Below are 19,987 nucleotides of genomic sequence, written 5' to 3' on the forward strand. Positions count from 1 at the left end.
AGAGAGGAGGCTTTCCCTAGAGCTGGTACCCTGAATCCAGTCTCCTAGCCTCCTAAACTGTGAAAGAATAAATCTGTGTTTGATAAAGCCATTCACTTGTGCTTATTTCTGTTATAACAGCACTAGATAACTCAGTAATGGTCCATGGGATTTGATTCAAGAAGCATCCCTTGGGGCAGGTATTCCATGTTCCACGCTCTGGGATCTGGGTTGTGTTTCATGATTATGAACAGTGCCCTGATGAACAGGGTGGGGCATTGTTGGTATAGACATGGATGGCCTGGGTGGGGTATATCTCAAGTGAGGTCAGCTCCGAGGGCTACACGTGGGATGGCGGACATGGTGGAAACCAGGCTGGCACTAACCAGGCTTTCTTTCTCACAGCAGGTGCTTTAGGATCTCCCGATGGGGTGCCTTTGCTCAGGGCTCATATTTCCCATGAGCTGCCTGATCCTGCTGTGGGCGGCAGGCTCTGGTAAGTCACCACCTCTTACCCATTCATTCAGCACAGGCTTCCTGACTGCCAGCGATGGGCCCGGCACTTGGGATAGGTCACTGAAAAAAAAGAAGATGGCGGCCCTTGAGGAGATTATATCGAAGTAGGAAGAGACAGATGGTGACAGATGACCCTAATTATAAGTAAATTCCAAGGACTGTTAGAAGGTGATAAGTGCCATGGAAACAAAGATCATTTAGAGCAGAGTAGGGGAGAATTGCCAGAGTCCTGGGTGGTGCAGATGGGTGAGTGCTCAGCTGCTACCTGAAAGGTTGGTGGTTTGAGGCCACCCTGAGGTACCTCAGAAGAAAGGCCTGGAGATCTCCTTCAGAAACAACCAGCCGTTGAAAACCCTGTGGAGCACAATTCTACTCATCTGTGGGGTCACTTTGAGTTGGAATTAACTCCATAGCAACGGGGAGGACTGGAATGTAGCGTGCGTGGGGGCATTACAATTTAAAGCCGGAGAGTCAAGGCCTCCTTGAGAGGGAGCCGTGCAGCTGGGAGGGAGCCATGGTGTTCCTGTGCGAGGAGCATTCTAGGCAGAGGCTTTGCAGCAAAAACATAGTGCAATGTTCCAGCAACAGCAGAGAGACCAGTGAGGTCGAGCAGGGTGTGCACCACAAGGGAAAAGATGAGGTTGCAAAGAACCAGGGTGGCCTAGTCCTGTAGAACTTGACAGGGTTTGAGTAGAGGAGTGGCATAATGTCCAAAAAGTATCAGAAAGGACCCCTCAGCTGCTGTGTGGAGAACAGGGTGGAAGCACTGCAGTAAACCGAGCAAGGGAGAAATTGCTGCTAGGACCATGGAGGAGGGGAGAGGGGCTTCTGGGCCTGTTTGGATGGGAGGGTTGAAGACCCATTGGAATTGGGGTGAGAGAGAGAGAGAGGTGACAAGAGTGAGCCCAAGATGCCTGAGCTGATAACAGAAGGATGCAGATGCAGATGGCTGTGGGTAGAGCAGGTGTTTTAGGGGGAAGTCAAGAGTTTGTTCTGGATCTGAGATAAATTTGAGATATTTATGAGATGTCAAGGACCTTGCTTGGAAATGATGAGTCCTTTAGTCACTGAAACCAATGCAAATTAACCTTTGGCTGTGATGAGTGCATAGGAGCCCCGGTGGTACAGTGCTTAAGCGCTTAGCTGCTAACCCAAAGGTAGGCACTTTGAACCTACCAGCCTCTCCGCAGGAGAAAGATGTGGCAGTCTGCTTCCATAAAGATGATAGCTCTAGAAACCCTATGGGAAAATTCTGCTCTGTCCTGTAGGGTCACTGTGAGTCGGAATCAACTTGATGGCAGTGGATTTGTTTTCATGGTGGGTGTGTGCTCCACGTAGGCAAGAAATTCCCACTGAGCTGGAGTGAGGGCTATGACTTTCAGACACTTTCGTCTGGACACAAACCCAAATGACAGACTGTTGGTTCGGGTCCCTGCTCTGTCCCCCGACTAGGTGGGACGGAGCTGAAAGGAGAAATACTGTCATCTCTCCTCCTGCCTTTCCATCTCCTCCTCTCATTGGCAGAATTCAGCCAGAAGACAGAGGACAAAGGAGCCTGGTGGTGGAGACCATGAGTCAGCCTCCTGGGCACAGAAAAGGCAGGGAAGGATGGAGAAGAGATGAAAGGGGTGCAGTGCCAGGTGGGAGCTGGCATTAGTACTCCCTACTCCCACTGCTCCAGGGCAGGGGCTAGCTATGGTAGAAAGCTTATGGAAGCTTGCTATGAATTTTATAGAAGACTCCTTAAACAGCTGATGTATTTTTTTCTTTAATTTGGCCAAGGGCAGGTAATTAAGTTGGCATAAGATAAAGGTCCTTTGGGTTCAATTCCCACTAATGTCTTCTGTATCCCAGGGGTATCTCTTCAGCTTCAGGAACCCCTTTGTGCTAGTTGGCTTCCATACTTGACCCTGGTCCTTGCTCCAGCTGGTGGGAAATAGCATGTGACTTTGCCTGGGCCTGTGTTTTTTTTTTTATTTTTATTTTTGATTGTCCCCTTGGTCTAGTTTGGCCTCGTTTCTGACTTGCTCAGTGGCATGTCCCCCTTGCTTGTTGGTTCACAGCTGCTCAGAGCTCTTGTGTCTCCCCAGGCAGCATTAAGGTCCTGCATAAGCCCACCTGCTTCTCCGACTATGACAGCACCTCCACCTGTGAGTGGAAGATGGACGGTCCCACCAACTGCAGCACCAGGCTCCTTCTGTACTACAAGCAGGATTTTGAGCCCTTTGAGTAAGCGGGGCTGGAGCTGGGGCCACGGGTGGCTGTGCCCACAGGCCTGGTCCACGTGGTGCCCTGGAGGGTGAATGTGGTCTCTGTGGCTTATTGGATAGGGGGTTGGATGTGGACGCGATGGGTGGATGTTTGATAGGACTCATCGTGGGTGGACTATGGGATTAGACCGGCAGTTGTCAAACAGTTTTGTCTCAGGACCCTTCTGCACACTTAAAAATTAGTGAGGACCCAAAAAGCTTTGTCTAGGTAGAGTATAGCTACCAGTATTTACCCTGTTAGAAATGAAAACTGAGCAATTTCAAATCACGAGAACACACAAACCCACATTCCCTGAGCCATCAGAGCTACGACATCATTCATCATCATGTGCTGTTTGGCTGTAGTCACACTCCTGAGAGAACAAGAGTGAAAAAGCCAAATAACATCTTAGTATTATTTTGAAAAAATTGGGCATAGTGGACCGTGGGCCACACATTGAGACCCTCTGTGCTGGATCCTTGTTGTGGGGTGGGGTGTCGTGTTAGAGGTGGCGCTCCCTGGGACGGCTGATGGATTGTGGGATGTGGGGAACATTGTTCCACGTGTTTTACTGCGATAGTCTGTGGTGCGTGGGGGGCTCTGTTGTAGGGGGTGCCCAACATAATTGAGTACATGAGGCCCGTGGTTATGCTCACTGACTATACAGCACCCCAGTAGATGGAACACAGACAGAGAGGATACTCCGTAATAGAATAAAGCAGACGGGCTGTGCTCTCGTGTGGGCTACATTGGCTTAGACCGGGGAACAGCAAACCATAGCTCGTGGGCCAAATTCGGCTCACTGCCTGTTTTTGTAAATAAAGTTTTACTGGAGCACAGCCATGCTCATTGGCTTACGCATAGTCTATGGCTGCTTCACATAACAGAGTTGTGTACTTGTGACAAAGATTGTGTGTCCTGCAAAGCCTAAAATATTTACTGTCTGGCTCTTTATAGAAGAAGTTTACAGACTCCTGGCCGATCCCCTAGCCTAGGTGTGGGTTGGCTGTTATAGGTGTCCATTAGGATCATTCTTTGTTGCACAGGGCACATGTTTATGGGCGGCATGCCAAGATACACCATGAGCTGCCATACAGTGGGAGAATCTGCTGCACAGGTGTCAGGAGATACACACATGTGTTGTTATGAGTAGTTTCAGTAAGAACCATGCCATGAATTCTTCCCTTTTGAGTGGTTTTCAGGGATGAGCATAGTCCTGGGGCCAAGGCCTGTAGCAAGGGCTGTAGGAGCATCCACGGTGAGTGTGGTGAGGCTGTAGTCAGCTAGGAAGGCAGTCCTAGTCTGCTGTCCACCAAACCCTGACCACCCCTGAGTCTCCAGATCAGGGCAATCAGGAAGCTGGGAGCGTGTGTGGCTCCCTGAAGCATGTCCTGGGGACAACTGTGGGTCACAACCAACCTAACCCAGCCACCTTGTGTGTGCAGAAACCTCACGTGTGTCCCTAAGAACAAGGAAGACGCAGTGTGCTTGTGCAATATGCTAATGGATGTCATATACAGTGTGGACAATTATATCCTGCAACTGTGGGCTGGGCAGCAGCTACTGTGGGATGACTCCTTCAAGCCCAGCCACCATGGTGAGTAGGGGTGGGGTAGGGGCAGGGGCTGCAGCTGTGCCCACAGCTGGCTGGGCTCTGGGACAAGGTGGGCAGGCACCAGGTAGGGGAGAGGATCCAAGCAGCAGGTGTGATGGCTTGCTGCCCCTTTCTGGGCCTCAGCCAATCCATCTGCAAAGTGAGATGGGACTCAGCAATACATCAGCTACTCAGATACTTCACCCTCTTGAACTGAAGTACCCAGGGAGGGATGTTAAGGTGGAGCATGTTTGATTGAAGGCATGCTTGCTGCATTCAAAGAGCAAGCTGGGCACAGTCCTTCCACCCTCTGTCAACTGGGCAAGTGCTGTGGACCATGGAATTCTATGCTTATCCTGGTCCTTGGAGCCTGTTGGAATTCCCCCATGAGCTTATTGGAGTGTAGTGACAAGTTTTGAAACATCACTCACTGCTGTGTGACCTCGGACAAGTCACATTACCTCTCTCAGCCTCAGCTTCCCAAAGGCAGTTCGTATTCCTATTTTACAGTTGAGTAAACTATAATTTAGAGAAGGCATGTAACCTGCCTAAGGTCACACAGCTATGAAGCAGCAGAAGTGGTATTCAAAGCCAGGTCTCTCTGTAGATCCCACCCTCTTAACCATTCCATCAGTATATCCTGAAGAGTCTATGCACACTCACTGGTGGTTGCAGGATGATGTAAATTGACCCATGGATGAACTTTAAAATTACTTTTGTATTTATATATTGAGTTTGTGCATATCACATACTTGTGGCCTCATGGATATGATTGCTTAAAAAGAAACTAAATGATTTTTAAAAGTGAATCAATCCATAAAAAAAAAAAGGGGAAAAAAAAAAAAAAAAAAAAGACCAGCTTTGCTGGTCTGATAGAGCCTGGTGGAACCCCTGACAACTACGGCCCCTAACAGCCCTCCAGGTCTGGAACTGAACCCACTCCTGTAGCTTCCAGCCAAACAAAAGACAGGCTTATGAGCTGAACATTTACACTAGGTAGATATACTCCCTGGAGAGATCAATCATGGGAGAGTAGAAGGGCTGTGTATGTACAGGGAGACAGCTCAGGGGGCAGGAGTGCATGGGAGGGAGGGACACAGGGAAGAGGTGGCTCTGGGGAGGAGGTGGGAGAAGAGCTGCTGCATTGTGGGAGATTGCAGTCAATGTCATGAGACAAAGTGTATGTGAGCTGCTGTATGGAAGATGAATTTGCTCTGTAAACTTTTGCCCAAATCACAATAAAATTTAAAAAAAAAGTGAATCAATCAAAGTAAACAAACAAATAGACAAAAAACTTAGCAACTAATAAGATTATACCTAGATGTGGACAAAGATGTGAAGGAGAAAAGTGAAAAAGCTGATGTTTGGGGACTTTAGCTTATACTTTTACATTCACTGTGGTATGGGTAAGGAGCTCTGGTGGTGTAGTGGTAAGGCATTTGGCTGCTAACCAGAAGGTCATCGGTTCAAACCCACCAGCTGCTCTGTGGAAGGAAGATGGGGCGATCTACTTCCATAAGGATTTATAGCCTCAGAAACCCAATGGGGGTTGCTATGTGTTGGAATTGACTCAATGGCAGTGAGGGTTTTTTTTTTTTTTTTTTAAATACTTTTGGTGGCGTAGTGCCTAAGGCATCTGACTGCTAACCAGAAGGCTCACGGTTCAAACCCACCAGCCACTCCTTGGAAGGAAGATTGGGCAATCTACTTCCATAGAGATACAGCCTTGGAAACCCAAGGAGGGGTCGCTATGAGTCGAACTGACTCGACAGCAGTGAGTTTGGTTTTTTTTGGGGGGGAGTTTATAATAAACACTCAAGTACATTCTGATCTGTATCATGATTGTAACTCTCCAGATTGGCTCTCCATCTGTGCAGTATCCCGTAAATGTACTACAGAAATGTTCTGTGAGGCCAGGTCCTAGGCAGGGGCTGTGTCTCTTCCTGCCACCCGGCCATGCCCCTCAGGCAGGCACTGCTTCTTCCACAGTCAAACCCAAGGCCCCCACTAATCTCACGGTTCACAAGAACACCTCTGATACGTTGCTGCTGACGTGGAACAACCCATACCTCCCTGAGAATCACCTGCACTCGGAGCTTGTCTACCTGGTCAATATCTCAAACGTGAACGACCCCTCGGACGTGAGTGCACACCCTGGGGGTTTCTCACTACCTCTTGGGAATCTTTTGGGACAGGTGGAAAGTCAGGCTCTGCAACAAGAGCTAGCATGGGGTGGAGGGACGGCCCTGGGGCTTCATAGGATGCCTGGAACATGGCAGGGCTGAGGCCGTAGAGACCTGGCTAAAGTCACTCAGCCTCTCTGGGCCCCCGATTCCCAGTGTGGTGTAAAGGGAGCCTATTTCTGCTCACTGTTCCTCATCTTAGAGCAGTGGGATTAACCCGGGAGTTGGAGACCAAGGCTCCCTGATCTGACCTGTATGAGGCTGGGCAGTGTCTGCCCGTGTCTATTACAGCATTGAACAGCTATCCTCAGGCCCATACCATCTAAGAAGAGATACTAGGAACTTACTGTGGTGTTTTGGGGATGTGAGCTAGTAGTTTCCTTGTGTGGGAATGCATGACGTAGCAAGGTATCATACAGGCAGTGGAGTTTTGACCTGAGCAATAAACCCATAAGGGTTTCCTGGATGGGGAAGGGAAGAAACGGTAGGCCAGGCAGAAGGCAGAGGGAACAGCATGAATGAGCAAAAGCTTGGACGTGTGGGCATTCGTGGAGTATCTGAAGACAGTGGGATGTGGAGGTGCTTACACGGAAAAAGTAGAAAACGAGGCCATAGGTTTGTTGAGGGCTGTGAATGCCATGCTCACGATAACAATGTTACCATCTCTTATATACCTAGTACATTCCTGGCACAACATAGACCACCACCAGTTGTTATGAAAACTGCAGGTAGGAAGGTATTTGTTCCTCCATTTTAGAGATGAGGAAACTGAGGCTTGTCCATGGTCACACAGCCAAAGCGGCCATGCTGGGATTTGAACCAGGTGTCTGGCTTCAGAGCCTGTGCTGTTTCTCTTCCCCAGGTGTTCCTGTCAGAGGTGGTCTCCTGAGCACCTGGCTGCTTTGTTTCAAAACCAAACAAAACCACAGTTAGTTCCTGGGAAGCTCCGGTTTCTCCTTTGTTTCTTAGTAAAACATCTCCCAATTCCCCCCTCCTTTCCAGGGTGTATGATTAATTTGGTGAAATAAATCCAGTGTTGTCTTTTGCCTACTTGGATTTAGAAAGATGGAATGGGAGGGGTGTGTCATACCCCAGCCTCAGCTCCTCTGTAATTGGAAAGCTCCCAGCCCCACCCCAGAGAATTCGTACCTCTACTAGCAAGCATGTGTGTTCATCACTGTGGGCTGGTGTTCCGCTGCTACATTATAACATCAGTACAAGCTTAGCAGCTTTACCAACACACATTTATTATGTCATGGTGCCTGTGGTGCACTAATGTCTCCCTTTCCGCTACCAGTTCAAAACCCAAGACGTGACCTACTTGAAGCCCTTCCTTCATGTGCCAGCCAGGTCCCTCAAGTCTGGAGTCTTCTACAGTGCGAGGGTAAAGACTCGGTCTCCACAGTATAACAGCACCTGGAGTGAGTGGAGCCACAGCCGCAAGTGGTACAACAGTGAGTATGGGGGTCCTGAACCTAGAATCTGAGCCCCACCCTTTTAGCCTGTGGCCAGACCCTTCCCCTGGAGGAGCACCTATTTTGTAGAACGCCTCTAACTTCAGATGACAGAACTACTGGCTGACATGGTGTTAGGATAGGTAAACAAGGCTGCAGTAACAAATAAGCCCACACTTTCAGTGGCTTAACACAATCCAAGTCTATTTTTTGCTCCAGTCACTGTCCAGTGTCAATATTGCTAGTTTGTGGGTGGCTTTCCTTCCTGTGGGGAATTAGGGGCTGGTTCCCTCCATCTTTGAGGCTTCATCATCCACAAAGGCAAAGATTTTTAACCCCTTTGACAGTCTGGTGAAACCTATGAACCCCATCTCAGAATAATCTTCTTAAATGCATGAAATAAAATACAAAGGATTACAAAAGAAACTAATTGTATCGAAATACAGTTATAAAATATTCATAAACACATTTCTTATCTAGGAATAGATGTTTTTGTTACAAACACATTAAACAACAAGATCTAGCATTGTTGTGTTGTTGTTGTTGTTAGGTGCCATCGAGTCAGCTCTGACTCATAGTGACACTGTGCACAGCAGAATGAAACGCTGCCTGGTCATGTGCTGTCCTCACCATCCCTGCTATACCTGAGCCCATCATTGCAGCCACTGTGTCATTCCATCTTGTTGAGGGCCTTCCCCTTTTTCGCTGACCCTCCACTTTACCAAGCGTGATATCCTTCTCCAGGGAATGGCCCCCTCTAACAACATGTCCAAAGAAGGTGGGACGAAGTCTGGCCATTCTTGCTTCCAAGGAGCATTCCAGCTGTACTTCTTCCAGGACAGATTTGTTTGTTCTTCTGGTAGTCCATGATGCTTTCAGTATTCTTCGCCAACACCATAATTCAAAAGCATTAACTCTTCTTCAGTCTTCCTTATTCACTGTCCAGCTTTCACATGCAAAAGAAGCGATTAAAAATAGCTTGGGTTAAGCACACCTCAAGTCTTCGAAGTGACGTCTTTCTCTTCAACACTTTAAAGAGGACTTTTACAACAGATTTGCCCAGTGCAATACAACGTCTTATTTCTTGACTGCTGCTTCCATGGATGTTGATTGTGGACCCAAGTAAAATTAAATCCTTGACAATTTCAGTCATCTCTCCATTTATCATGATGCTGCTTGTTGGTCCAGTTATGAGGATTTTCGTTTTCCTTAGGTTGACGTATAATCCATACTGAAGACTGTACTCTTTGACCTTCATGAGTAAGTGCTTCAAGTCATCTTCACTTTCAGCAAGCAAGGTTATGTCATCTGCATATCGCAGGTTGTTAATGAGTCTTCCTCCAATCCTGAGGCCATGTTTTTCTTCATATAGTCCAGTTTCTCAGATTATTTGCTCAGCGTACAGATTGAATAAGTATGGTGAAAGGATAAACCCTGACGCACACCCTCCCTGACTTTAAACCAAGGAGTCTCCCCTTTTTCCGTTTGAATGATAGCCTTCCATTCTATGTACAGGTTCCTCATGAGCATAATTTAGTGTTCTGGAATTCCCACTTTTCTCAGTGTTATCTATAATTTGTTATGATCCACATAATCGAATGCTTTTGCATAGTCAATAAAACACAAGTAAACACTTTTCTTGTGTTCTTTGCTTTCCACCAAGATCCATCTGACATCAGCAATGATATCCCTTGTTCCACGTCCTCTTCTGAATCCAGCTTGCATTTCTGGACATTCTCTGTCAATATACTGCTGCAACCGTTTTTGAATTATCTTCAGCAAGATTTTACTTTCGTGTGCTGTTAGTGATATTGTTTACTAATTTCCACATTCTGCATCCAATTATAATAGAAATGCTGATTTATCTCACATACCATGAAGTCTTTTTTTTTTTTTTTAAAAAAAAAACATGGTGTGAAGTCTTAACAAGTGAACCCTCTGGGGCCCATCCCAGTTCAGTGGTGTTACCCCAGAGTCTTCCCTTCTTCCCCTCTGCTGTCCTTATCATGGCCCGAAGTCAGCTGCTCTGCACACACCATCATGCACCAGAGCCCAAAGCAGGATGGAAAAGCAAGGCTGCCATGAGGGAGGACACTTCATGCATCTCTCTCTTTTATCTGGAAGTAAAAGTCTTCCTCAAAGCTTCCTGAGCAGACTTTCTTACTTCTCATTGGCTAGCATTCTTTCTGTGACCTCTCTTAACTTGCAAGGGAGCCTGGGAACTCAGGTGCCACATTGCTGCCCAGGAAAAAAGAAGAGGAAATGGCTGTTGGGTGGGATAGGTTTCCTTAGTCATCATCTGTCCAATGCAAAGGAGTAAGGGTTGTTGGGAAAATTCAAAGGAGTCTATTACAGTGCCGGGCACGGCAGGGTTAGCATTTTCCCCGACCCACCGTGGCACGTGTCCTTCTAAGCATTGCTCATCTTATATTATGGCTGTCTGTTGACCTGTCTCCCTCTCTGGGCTGCAAGCCCAGCTTTATCTCTGTGTGGACAGCTTCTGTGCCCACAGGGTCAGGCACATAGTAGGCACTTGGGGAAATTTTGTTGAACTGACTAGATTATACCATTGACCTGGAGAAAAGGAAGGTGAAACAACAGATAGATACAATGTACCGGACGCTCATTACTCATCCCAACAAATGTTCATTGAGCTTCTACTATGTGCCTACACTAGACATGGGGGAACCAACAGAGGACAAAACAGACAAAATTCCCCAACACATAGAGCTGACATTCGGGGGGGTTGGGGGGAAACAAGTAAACCAGGAAGTTAGTCAAATCCAGATGAGATAAGTCAGGATGAGGGGAGGGGGTGATGGGAGTGGGCAACAGTAAGGGTGTCAGGAGAACCTCAGAGCAGGTGCCAGTGAAGTGGATTTGGAGAAGGAGCCAGCCACATAAAACCAGAGATGCTTACGGGACATGCTGGCACTGAGTTGACTGCATATGCAGTCCTCCCCACAGCCATGTTAGAGAAGTGCTGTTAGGGACCCATAGCACAGGTGAGAGACGGAGACACAGAGAGGTTCAGGGCATTCTCTCGGGTGAGGATGCTGGAAGTCCAAAGTCAGGGAACCGGCTGTGAGGGAAGCCTCTCTGTTCGCTCTGGAGGAGATCCTGCTTTTAGCTTCTATTGACCTGGTGCTCCTGGTTCCATGGCCATCTTCACGTCGCAGCTGTTCCTTCCCCTGCTTTTGTCCACCCTTTGTGTGCAGTCTGCTCTTTTAACTCAGAAGTGGTTAGGTTAAGACATACCCTACACTGGTACGGCCTCCTTAACATAACAGAGTAAACCCTATTCCCCAATGGGATTACATGCATAGGTAGAGGGGTGAGGATTCCAAAACATGTTTTGGGGGTGTAGGGCATGGTTCAGTCCATAACAGGACTTGTCCTCGGTCACCCAGCAAGGATATGACAGAGTGAGGCTTTGAACTGAGGAAGTCTGGCTCCAGAGTCTGCCAGCTTCACCTCTGGGTTTCAGACAGGAGAGTGCAGCAAGTCCAAGGTCCCAAGATGGCGCTGAGCTCCAGAGGCTCAGGGGACCAGTGTGGCGTGTGCTCAGTGAGCAGGAGTATGAGAGGAGGAATTGAAGTGAGTGATGGCTGGTGGGATCATGGAGGGTCTCCAGCTCGGGAGGCAGATGCTGGGCTGTTGTGGTCCAAAAGCTCAGCAAGATGGGGTGACCTTTCAGAACCTTGTGCCATTCTTTCTGTCCTATGGAAGGGTTTGGTTTCACATAAGAAAAATTGTTCTCTGTTCGATTATCCAAACACCTCCTAATTAAAGGGAAGTCTCACTTTAAGAGACAATATCTCTTTCACACCTCCCTAATACTCTAACAGGAGCTCTGGAAGCATAGTGCCTAAGGCACTTGACTGCTAACCAGAAGGCTGGCGGTTCAAACCCACCAGCCACTCCTCGGAAGGAAGGTTGGGCAATCCTACTTCCGTAGTGATACTGCCTTGGAAACCCAAGGAGGGGTCGCTATGAGTCAGGGCCGACTCGACGGCAAATAACAACAACAACAACATGGAAGGGATACTTGTACAGCCTTGCAACGTTCAGTTACTTACCTTCTGTGCCAACTAGTTCTGCAGCTCTCTGAGAGTACAGAAGGGCCTCCTAGTTCTCTAGAGGTTTCCACAATAGGCTTTGCAGCACAGTGGATGCCCACAGAACCATTGTGGATTTCGTTCCACGGATGTGAACTCACTCTTAGAAGACATAAAAGCGTGGAAAATAAGGCAACTCATACGTCCCCTCCTGCTTCCAGACTATGAGAAGCCTCTGATGCAGCGCCTGCTGGTTGGTGTCATCATCACCTGCCTCCTCATCCTGGTCGTCTGCCTGTCCTGCTACTGGCTCATCATCAGGTGAGTCCTGGTGGCCGTCAGCGTAGGGGCTGCCGAGCACCCGTGGCGGGTGCAGGCTGGGGGATTGGAGGAAAGGGCCGTTCTCCTCACCCGCTTCAAGAAGGGCTTCCCTCTCATCTGTCAGTTCATGGTCCTCTCATTCAGCAGGAGACTTACTGGGTACCTACTGTGCTCAAGGAACTGGGGCTAGAGCTGAGAGTGAGACTGATCACCCTCTGCACTCATAAAATCTGCCTCCTAGTGGAGGACAGAAGATGTCAGATCAACATGTCACTGAGGTGATTTTCTGTAGCAATCCGTGCTTTGAAGAAGGTAAACCAGCAGGGAGGGGAGAGATGGTTTGGCGGTGCTGTTTTGGATGGGAGGAGCCCTGGTGGCACAACAGTTAAGTGCTCGCTGCTAACTGAAAGGTCACAGTTCGAAGCCACCAGCCACTCTGCAGGAAAAAGATGTGCCAGCCTGTTTGCATAAAGATTACAGCCTTGGGGAAGTTTCACTCAGTCCTATAGGGTTGCTATGAGTTGGAATCAATTCAATGGCAGTGGGTTTGGGTTTTTTTGGTTTTGTTTTGGGTGGAGGGGCCAAGGTAGGCCTCTGTGAGGCGGGATGTTTGAGTAGAGACCTGACTGGAGAGAAGTAGCAGCCGGAGAAGAGCTGGGGAAGGACCTGCTTTGTGAACAGGGAGCTGGAGTTGTCCTGTGTCCTCTTATCCCCCTGGGTACCCAGGGGTGGTCCAGACAGAAACCAGGACTCGGGGCATGTGGCAGGAGACGAGAGTCCTTGATGATTGTCTTGATGGAGTCAGGGACCTATAGCTGAATCCTGGCCTTGATGCCTGAGGAGCTGCTGAGCCTCCTTGAGCCTTGGGGTCTTCTTTTGAAATGGGAGCGGTGATGGCCCGGCGTCTGCTCTTGGGGCTGAGAGCAGTGGGGAGAACATGCTTAATCAGCCATAATGGCCTGACTGTCTGCCACTTGTCACTTCCCATCCCCACTGACTGTGTCTAGACCTCCAGCCTCCTTGCTGTTCTTTAAACAACACACCCAGCAAGTCCTCACCACAGAGCCTTTGCACTTGCTGTGACCCTGCCTGGAAAACTTCCCCAGCATCGCTCTTCCACCAGCATCTCTCTTTCACCTCATTCAGTCACTACTCAGAAATCACCTCCTCCAGGAAGCCTTCCCTGACTATACTGGCCATTCCTCTCTGCCCCCTTATCTTTTATGTTTTAAAATATTTTAATGGTTGTTGTTGAGAATATACACAGCAGAATGTACCCCAATTCAACAATTTCTACATGTGCAATTTGGCGACATTGATCACATTCTTCAAGTTGTGCAACCAGTGTCATCTTCTTTTCCTGAATCATTGCTCCCCCATTGACGTAAGCTCACTGCTTATGCAGGGGATTTCCATGCCCACTGTTGTGTTACCGGGGCCTGGCAACAGTGAGTGGAACAAAGTACAAACCAAAAACCAAACCCACTGCCAATGAGTTGGTTCCATCTCACAGCGACCCCTTTAGGCTTCCAAGGTTGGGTTTTACCCCTGTACATCTTTACAGAAGTAGATTGCCCCATTTTTCTTCCACGGAGTGGCTGCTGGGTTTGAACTGCCAACCTTCTGGTTAGCAGTCAAATGCCTTAGCCCCTGCACCACCAGGTGCTCAACGCCTGTTAAAGACTAGAGGAAGTGGGCGGGGGCTGACCCAGAGACAGAAGGTCTGTGGGGGAAGGTCTGAGGATCTTCCTGGCCAGTGCTGATGCTCGCCAGCTCCCGGCAAACCCAGGGCTGTTCTCCAAAGGTCCCTTCAGCATCCCAGGCCTCTCCCTGGCACCTTGCCCTCCTCTACTCCAGAGAGGGTGATGGGAAACCCAGAATTCTTCTGCACCTTGAATAGCCCCTGATTTCTTCAGGCCGACTGTAGTGTTTGGGGGCCTTTTTCCTACTGGGGATAGAGGTGGCCATGTCAGAAACTCCATTCTGGGTAGCAGGATGCTGGGGCGTGGGCCCTGCTGTCACTTTTCCTCTCTGGGCCTCAGGGTCCTCATCTGGAGAATGGGGTTCATAGTAGACCCACTTCTTTTTGTGTGTGTGTGATTAATATCTTTTTATTTTTTTTTTAATTGTGATTTGGGTGAAAGTTTACAGAGCAAATTCACTTTCCATACAGCAGTTCACATACACTTTATCTCATGACATTGACCACAATTTACCACAATGCAACAGCTCCCCTCCTACTTCCTCCCCATAGTTACCTCTTCCCTGTGTCCATCCCTCCATGCACTCCTGCCGCCTGAGCTGTCTCCCTGTGCATAAGCAGCCCTTCTATTCTCCCATGATTGATCTCTCCAAGGAGCGTATCTACCTCAGGTAAATGTTCAATTCATATGCCTGTCTATTGTTTGGCTGGAAGCCACAGGCATGGGTAGAACCCACTTCTTAGAATTAGTGGGAGGACTCAGTGGTTTTACATCTCAATCAGCATAGTAGCTAAGTGCCAAACAAGTATTCTAGAACCCACTTCTGTAGAGTCAGTTCCAACTCTGTAATAATTTTTGTGGGAGGAGCATGAGCCCGTCAATGGTTTGGAGACCAACACCTTTCCCTTTTGTTTTTCAGGATTAAGAAGGAATGGTGGGACCAGATTCCCAACCCAGCCCACAGCCCCCTCATTGCTATCATCATCCAGGACTCTCAGGTAAGAGTGTGTGGTGAGGATGCTTTGGACTGTGTGTATCGTACGATTTAAAACGGCTGGGATGTTAAGGAAATTGACTGGCTTTCAGAATTAGCAGTGAGAAGTTAGGCAGGTCTCCGGGTAGGCTGATGCAGCAGCTCCACGTGGTCGAGTGCCCACAGTCCTTCACTCCCTTCCCTCGGCTTCCATGGCTGTGGGGCCAGCCTGCATGGCTTCCTCTGGTTGGTCTCCTGGCTTTTCACTCCTGTGAAAGGTTAGTAGGAGAAGCAGCAGCCGATCCTGTCTAACTTCAGGTGGGACAATGAGAATCAAGATCAGCCCAAGGCTGATTCCTATGAGGTGAAGGTCACACATGCCTCCATCTCCAACCTTTTTACCAGTTCTGACACCAGCTGTCCCTCCCATGGCACTCTACTTCTCTTCTGGGTTCAGTAATCCATTGCAGTGGCCACACAGAGCACAGAGACTGTACTTACAGGTCAGTGGTTTGTTAAGGAAGTAACAAGGTACAGCTCAGGATCAGGGTCAGGAACCAAGCAGGCAGTCTCCCTTCTTCAGTCAGGACAGGCTCCCCTTGCATTCTCCATCAAGGAGCCAGGCTGGGGTCATCTCCTGGGAAGGTGCCTTCACCAGGAAGAGAGAGACAGCTTCCTGTGACTTTCTCTTATGAGCAGGATACGGCCCTAAAGGACCATCCCAATCCCCATGCCATTGAGTCAATTCTGACGCATCGTGACCCTGTAGGACAGAGTAAAACTCCCCCATGGGGTCTCCAAGGCTATAATCTATATGGAAGCAGACTGCCACATCTTTCTCCCATGGAGCAGCTGGTGGGTTTGAACCACCAACCTTTCAGTTAGCAGCCAAGCCCTTAGCCACTGTGCTACCAGGACTCCGAAGCACCAGCCGATCTCAGTTATCATCGGCCTGAATTGTATCCTATGTTTTTTCCTAAAGAGGCCAGCAAGTGATCTGTTAGGAATAACTTGAGACCAGCAAGTGGCCACCCCTGAGCTGGGGGAGTGGTCGCTTGTGCAGGGCACTGGCAGTGTGGGGGATGGGGTTTGCCTGAGTGATATCAGGGTTCTCTGGGAAGGAGGGGGAGAGTACCAGCCCTGCTGAGAACAGAGGGGCTGCTGATCTGCTGGGCTGTAGCAGGCCCTGGAGTCCAGTGAGAGTAACTCGAACCCTGCCCCACACTTCCCTGCAATGTGGACTTGAGCAAGTTGCTTACTTTCTCTGAGCTTCTGTTGCCTGGTGGTTAAAACATGAGCACAGATGTGGGGTTCACAGAGAATCCACTCAGAGTGTGTGGTAAAGTGCCACCGGTCAGTCACTTAGGTTTTGCCTCAACAATCACCTCAGAAGCTGGGGGCTCAAAAACAGGCACTTGTTCCAGTCATGTTTCTGCAGAGGGGCAGTTCAGCCTGGACTTAGTTGGGGGAAGTGGTTATGCAGTGGGCTCAGGGTGAGGGGAGTCTGCGTGTGCCCAGCAGGGAGGTTCTGACGTGGGCTGGACAGTGGGGGAGCAGGGGAGATTAAGTGGAGGGGATAAGGGTTCTGGGGTGGTCTGGGCAGATCTCACCTGAGCCGTCCTATCCCCAGTGTCTCACTCACAGGTTTGACAGTTGGCACACTCTCAGCTGAAGCAGTGGAAGTGACAGAGCCATAGCCATGGGCCTCGTCCCCCACCGGGCTAGCTCAGCAGGGAGGTCACTGAGCCTGTGGGCCTTGCCCCCCAGCGGTCTGGCTCAGGGGAGGTGGCCGAGCCGTGGGCCTTGTCCCCCAGCGGTCTAGCTCAAGCTTGGTCTCATGGGTGGGGAGCTGTGAGGCCTTTTGAGGCCCAGGCCCTGAGCTAGCCCACTGTCATCCACCTCATTCTGTTGGTCAAAGCAAGTTGCAGGACCAGGCCTGATTCAAGGATGAGGGAGCACAGAGCATTATGGCCATAATGCTGTTGGCCGCAATACCTCGTAACATTAGAGCAGTCTTGCTAATTCTCAGAGCTGCCCACCTTCCCCAAGGAGGGCTGACCAATCAGGAAGCCAGGACTCAGAGAGCTCAGGTGAATGGTTAGAACTCAGACCTGCCAGGCTTAGACTCCACCGCACTGCCATGTGCTGGGCTACGCCAGAGGCCGCTCACCTCTGCCTCACTGACTGTCTCTCTTGTTTCAGGTGTCACTATGGGGGATGCAGTCCCGAGGCCAGAAACCAGCCAAGTGCCCGTATGTATATGAACTAAATTGTAGCCAGAGTGGATTCTGAGGTGATGGAAGTGGGGTGGGGGCCCATGTGGGGCTGGGTCACCCCACATCCAGATCTGCCCTTTTATCCCTGGCATCTGGCAGTTGTCCTGGGACATTGGGCTACAAGGGGTGGAGAAGGGGTGGGGTCTTGGTAAGCAATCTGCTGGTGGAGACCTCTGTTTCATCTGTGGGTCTGGCATGTGCTGAACCCCTTGGGGAGAAGGTTGGGGTCCTTAGGTGTATCAGCCTGGCCTTAGCAAGGCTGATAGAGTTAACCGGGGTAGCTGTGCCCAGTCATTAAAATTCCAACATAACTGCATACTGATTGGCAGCCAGCCACTGTCCTAAAGCCTCCAGCGCCCCACCACCACCCTGGTCTCCTTGCTCCTCCATGAACCTGCCCAGAGTCCAGTCAGTAGTGGGCTTCTCCCTCGGTCAGCAGGCGCTCAGAACCCTGCTCCAGCCCTCAGACCCCACCTCCATTCTCATTGGCTCATGCTATGGTGTTGGCAAGTATTTTACGTATCATCATCCCTGAAAAATATTATTTTATTCAATAGACTGAATTTGGAATAAGTGTCAGGCCACAGGCTGGGCTCTAGAAATCTCCAAGGAAGAGGCCTGCCCTGCCCTCATCGAGTTCCCAGGCACATAGTGAAAGGAGAGTAGTGGGTTATTGATTCTCAAATCAAGAGGCATGTCTGCTACAGTCAGACATCAGGATAGGTGATTTCAAGCCAGGCTTTGAAGGATGGATAGGAGTTCTCCAAGAACAGAAACGGAGCCCTGATCTAACTTGTCTTTCTTTTGCAGACGCTGGAAGACTTGTCTGACCAAGCTCCTGCCCTGTTTGCTGGAGCATAGGAAAGAACAGGACGAGGATGTCCCCAAGGCCACCAGGCATGGGCCTTTCCCGGGCCCTGCAAAGTCAGCCTGTTGCTCCGTGGAGCTCAGCAAGACGGTGCTCTGGCCGGAGAGCCCCAGCGTGGTGCAGTGTGTGGAGCTGTGTGAGGCTCCGGTGGAGGGCGACGAGGAGGAAGTGGAGGAAGATGAAGGGAGCTTCTGCCCATCGCCAGAGAGCAGTGGACTCAGCTTCCCGGAGGGCAGGGAGGGCATCGTGGCCCGGCTGACAGAGAGCCTGTTCCTGGACCTCCTCGGGAGCCAGGATCAGGGATTGGGAGAGTCGTTCCTTTCTCCACCATCAGGGGGCAGGAGTACTCAGATGCCTTGGGCAGAGTTCCCTGGCACAGGGCCCAAGGAGAAGGGCCTCCTTGCCCTGGAGTCAACCAGCCTGGCTCTCACAGAGACCCCCGCTGTCGTCACAGACAACCCTGCATACCGCAGCCTTAGCACCTTGCTGAGCCAGGCCCCGGGCACTGGAGAGCTGGACTCAGACCTGCAGCTGGCGGAACATGTGGGAGAAGCGGACTCCCAGGCCCCCAGTGCCCCTCCATCCTCGGTGCAAACCACCTCACACGAGCCAGAGCTAGAGACCTGGGAACAGATTCTCCACCACAGCGTCCTCCAGCATGGGGCAGCCCCGGCCCACGCCTTGCCCCCTGCCAGCGAGGCGGCCTCAGCCCCTGTCAGCGGCTATCGGGAGTTTGTGAGTGCGGTAAAGCAGGGTCAGAGCCAGGACGGCCCGGCAGTGGGCTTCAACCCTTCCGGAGAGGCTGGGTACAAGGCCTTCTCGAGTTTGCTTGCCAGCAGTGCTGCCTGCCCGGCGATACCTGAAGGGGAGGCCAGCAGTGAAGAGGGGAGCTACAAGCCCTTCCACAGCCTCCTTCCTGGCTGCTCTGAGGCCACCGCCCCAGTCCTGGTCCCCCGGTTCACCTTTGGTCTGGACATGGAGCCCCCTCACAGCCCACAGAGCTCATGCCTCCCAAGCAGCTCCCCAGGGCACCTCAGTCTGGGGCCAGTGGTGAAGGAAGAGGACAGCCAGAAGCCCCCATTGTCCCCAGAGCAGGCCGCGGACCCCTTCAGGGATGACCTGGGCAGCGGCATTGTCTACTCAACCCTCACCTGCCACCTGTGTGGCCACCTGAAGCAGCATCATGGCCAGGAGGAGCATGGCGAGCCACACGCTGTGGCCAGCCCCTGCTGTGGCTGCTGCTGTGGGGACAAGTCCTCGCCCCCCGTGAGCCCCCTGAAGGCTCTGGACCCCTCCTCAGGTGGGCTGCAGCTGAAAGCTAGTCTCCCTTCAGCATCCCTAGCTCCCTTGGACATCTCAGAGGAAAGGAAGTCCTCACTGCCCTTCCAGCCTGCCCTTAACAATGCTCAGAGCTCAGACCAGCCTCCCAGGGTGGTGGCCACGGCCTCCACAGAACCCCATTCATGAGGGTGTCCTGGGTACGCGGCCACCATCATTGAGGACCTCCTGTGAGGACTGGGGCTTATCCATGCCTGCACGAGGCCCCCACTGGGCAGATTTCTGCAAGACTCAGGAGAATCCTGGGGTGAAGGTGCCCCAACATGGGGACTACAGAGAGTAGGCCCCCTCCGCATCATGCAGCCACCTCCCCTGGAGTGGAGGGCACAGGGCAGCTGGGCCCCACAGCAGGCACCTGGGTACCCGGACATTGAACGCTTCTCCCACACCTTCCCTAGTTGTGTGTCCCAGTCCTGTCTGCTCCACACATTGCACACGAGGCTTTACTCTGTCACCATGTCTCATCCCAGTCCT

At 50.6% G+C, this 19,987-nt stretch overlaps 1 protein-coding gene across 1 annotated transcript; it reads left to right on the forward strand.

The window, feature by feature from the left end:
* The first annotated feature begins 405 nt into the window (after nt 1-405).
* IL4R (interleukin 4 receptor) lies at nt 406-19,642 on the forward strand. Its single transcript, XM_007950283.1, has 9 exons — nt 406-475; nt 2,586-2,724; nt 4,191-4,342; nt 6,329-6,480; nt 7,820-7,976; nt 12,256-12,355; nt 14,978-15,056; nt 17,234-17,283; nt 18,118-19,642. The coding sequence occupies exons 1-9, from the start codon at nt 406-408 to the stop codon at nt 19,640-19,642; spliced, it is 2,424 nt and encodes an 807-aa protein (XP_007948474.1).
* The last annotated feature ends 345 nt before the right edge of the window (nt 19,643-19,987 follow it).

The sequence above is a fragment of the Orycteropus afer genome, unplaced genomic scaffold (genome assembly GCF_000298275.1).
Source record: "Orycteropus afer afer isolate SDZICR_OR568_19922 unplaced genomic scaffold, OryAfe1.0 scaffold00266, whole genome shotgun sequence".
In the NCBI taxonomy this organism is placed as follows: Eukaryota; Metazoa; Chordata; class Mammalia; order Tubulidentata; family Orycteropodidae; genus Orycteropus; species Orycteropus afer.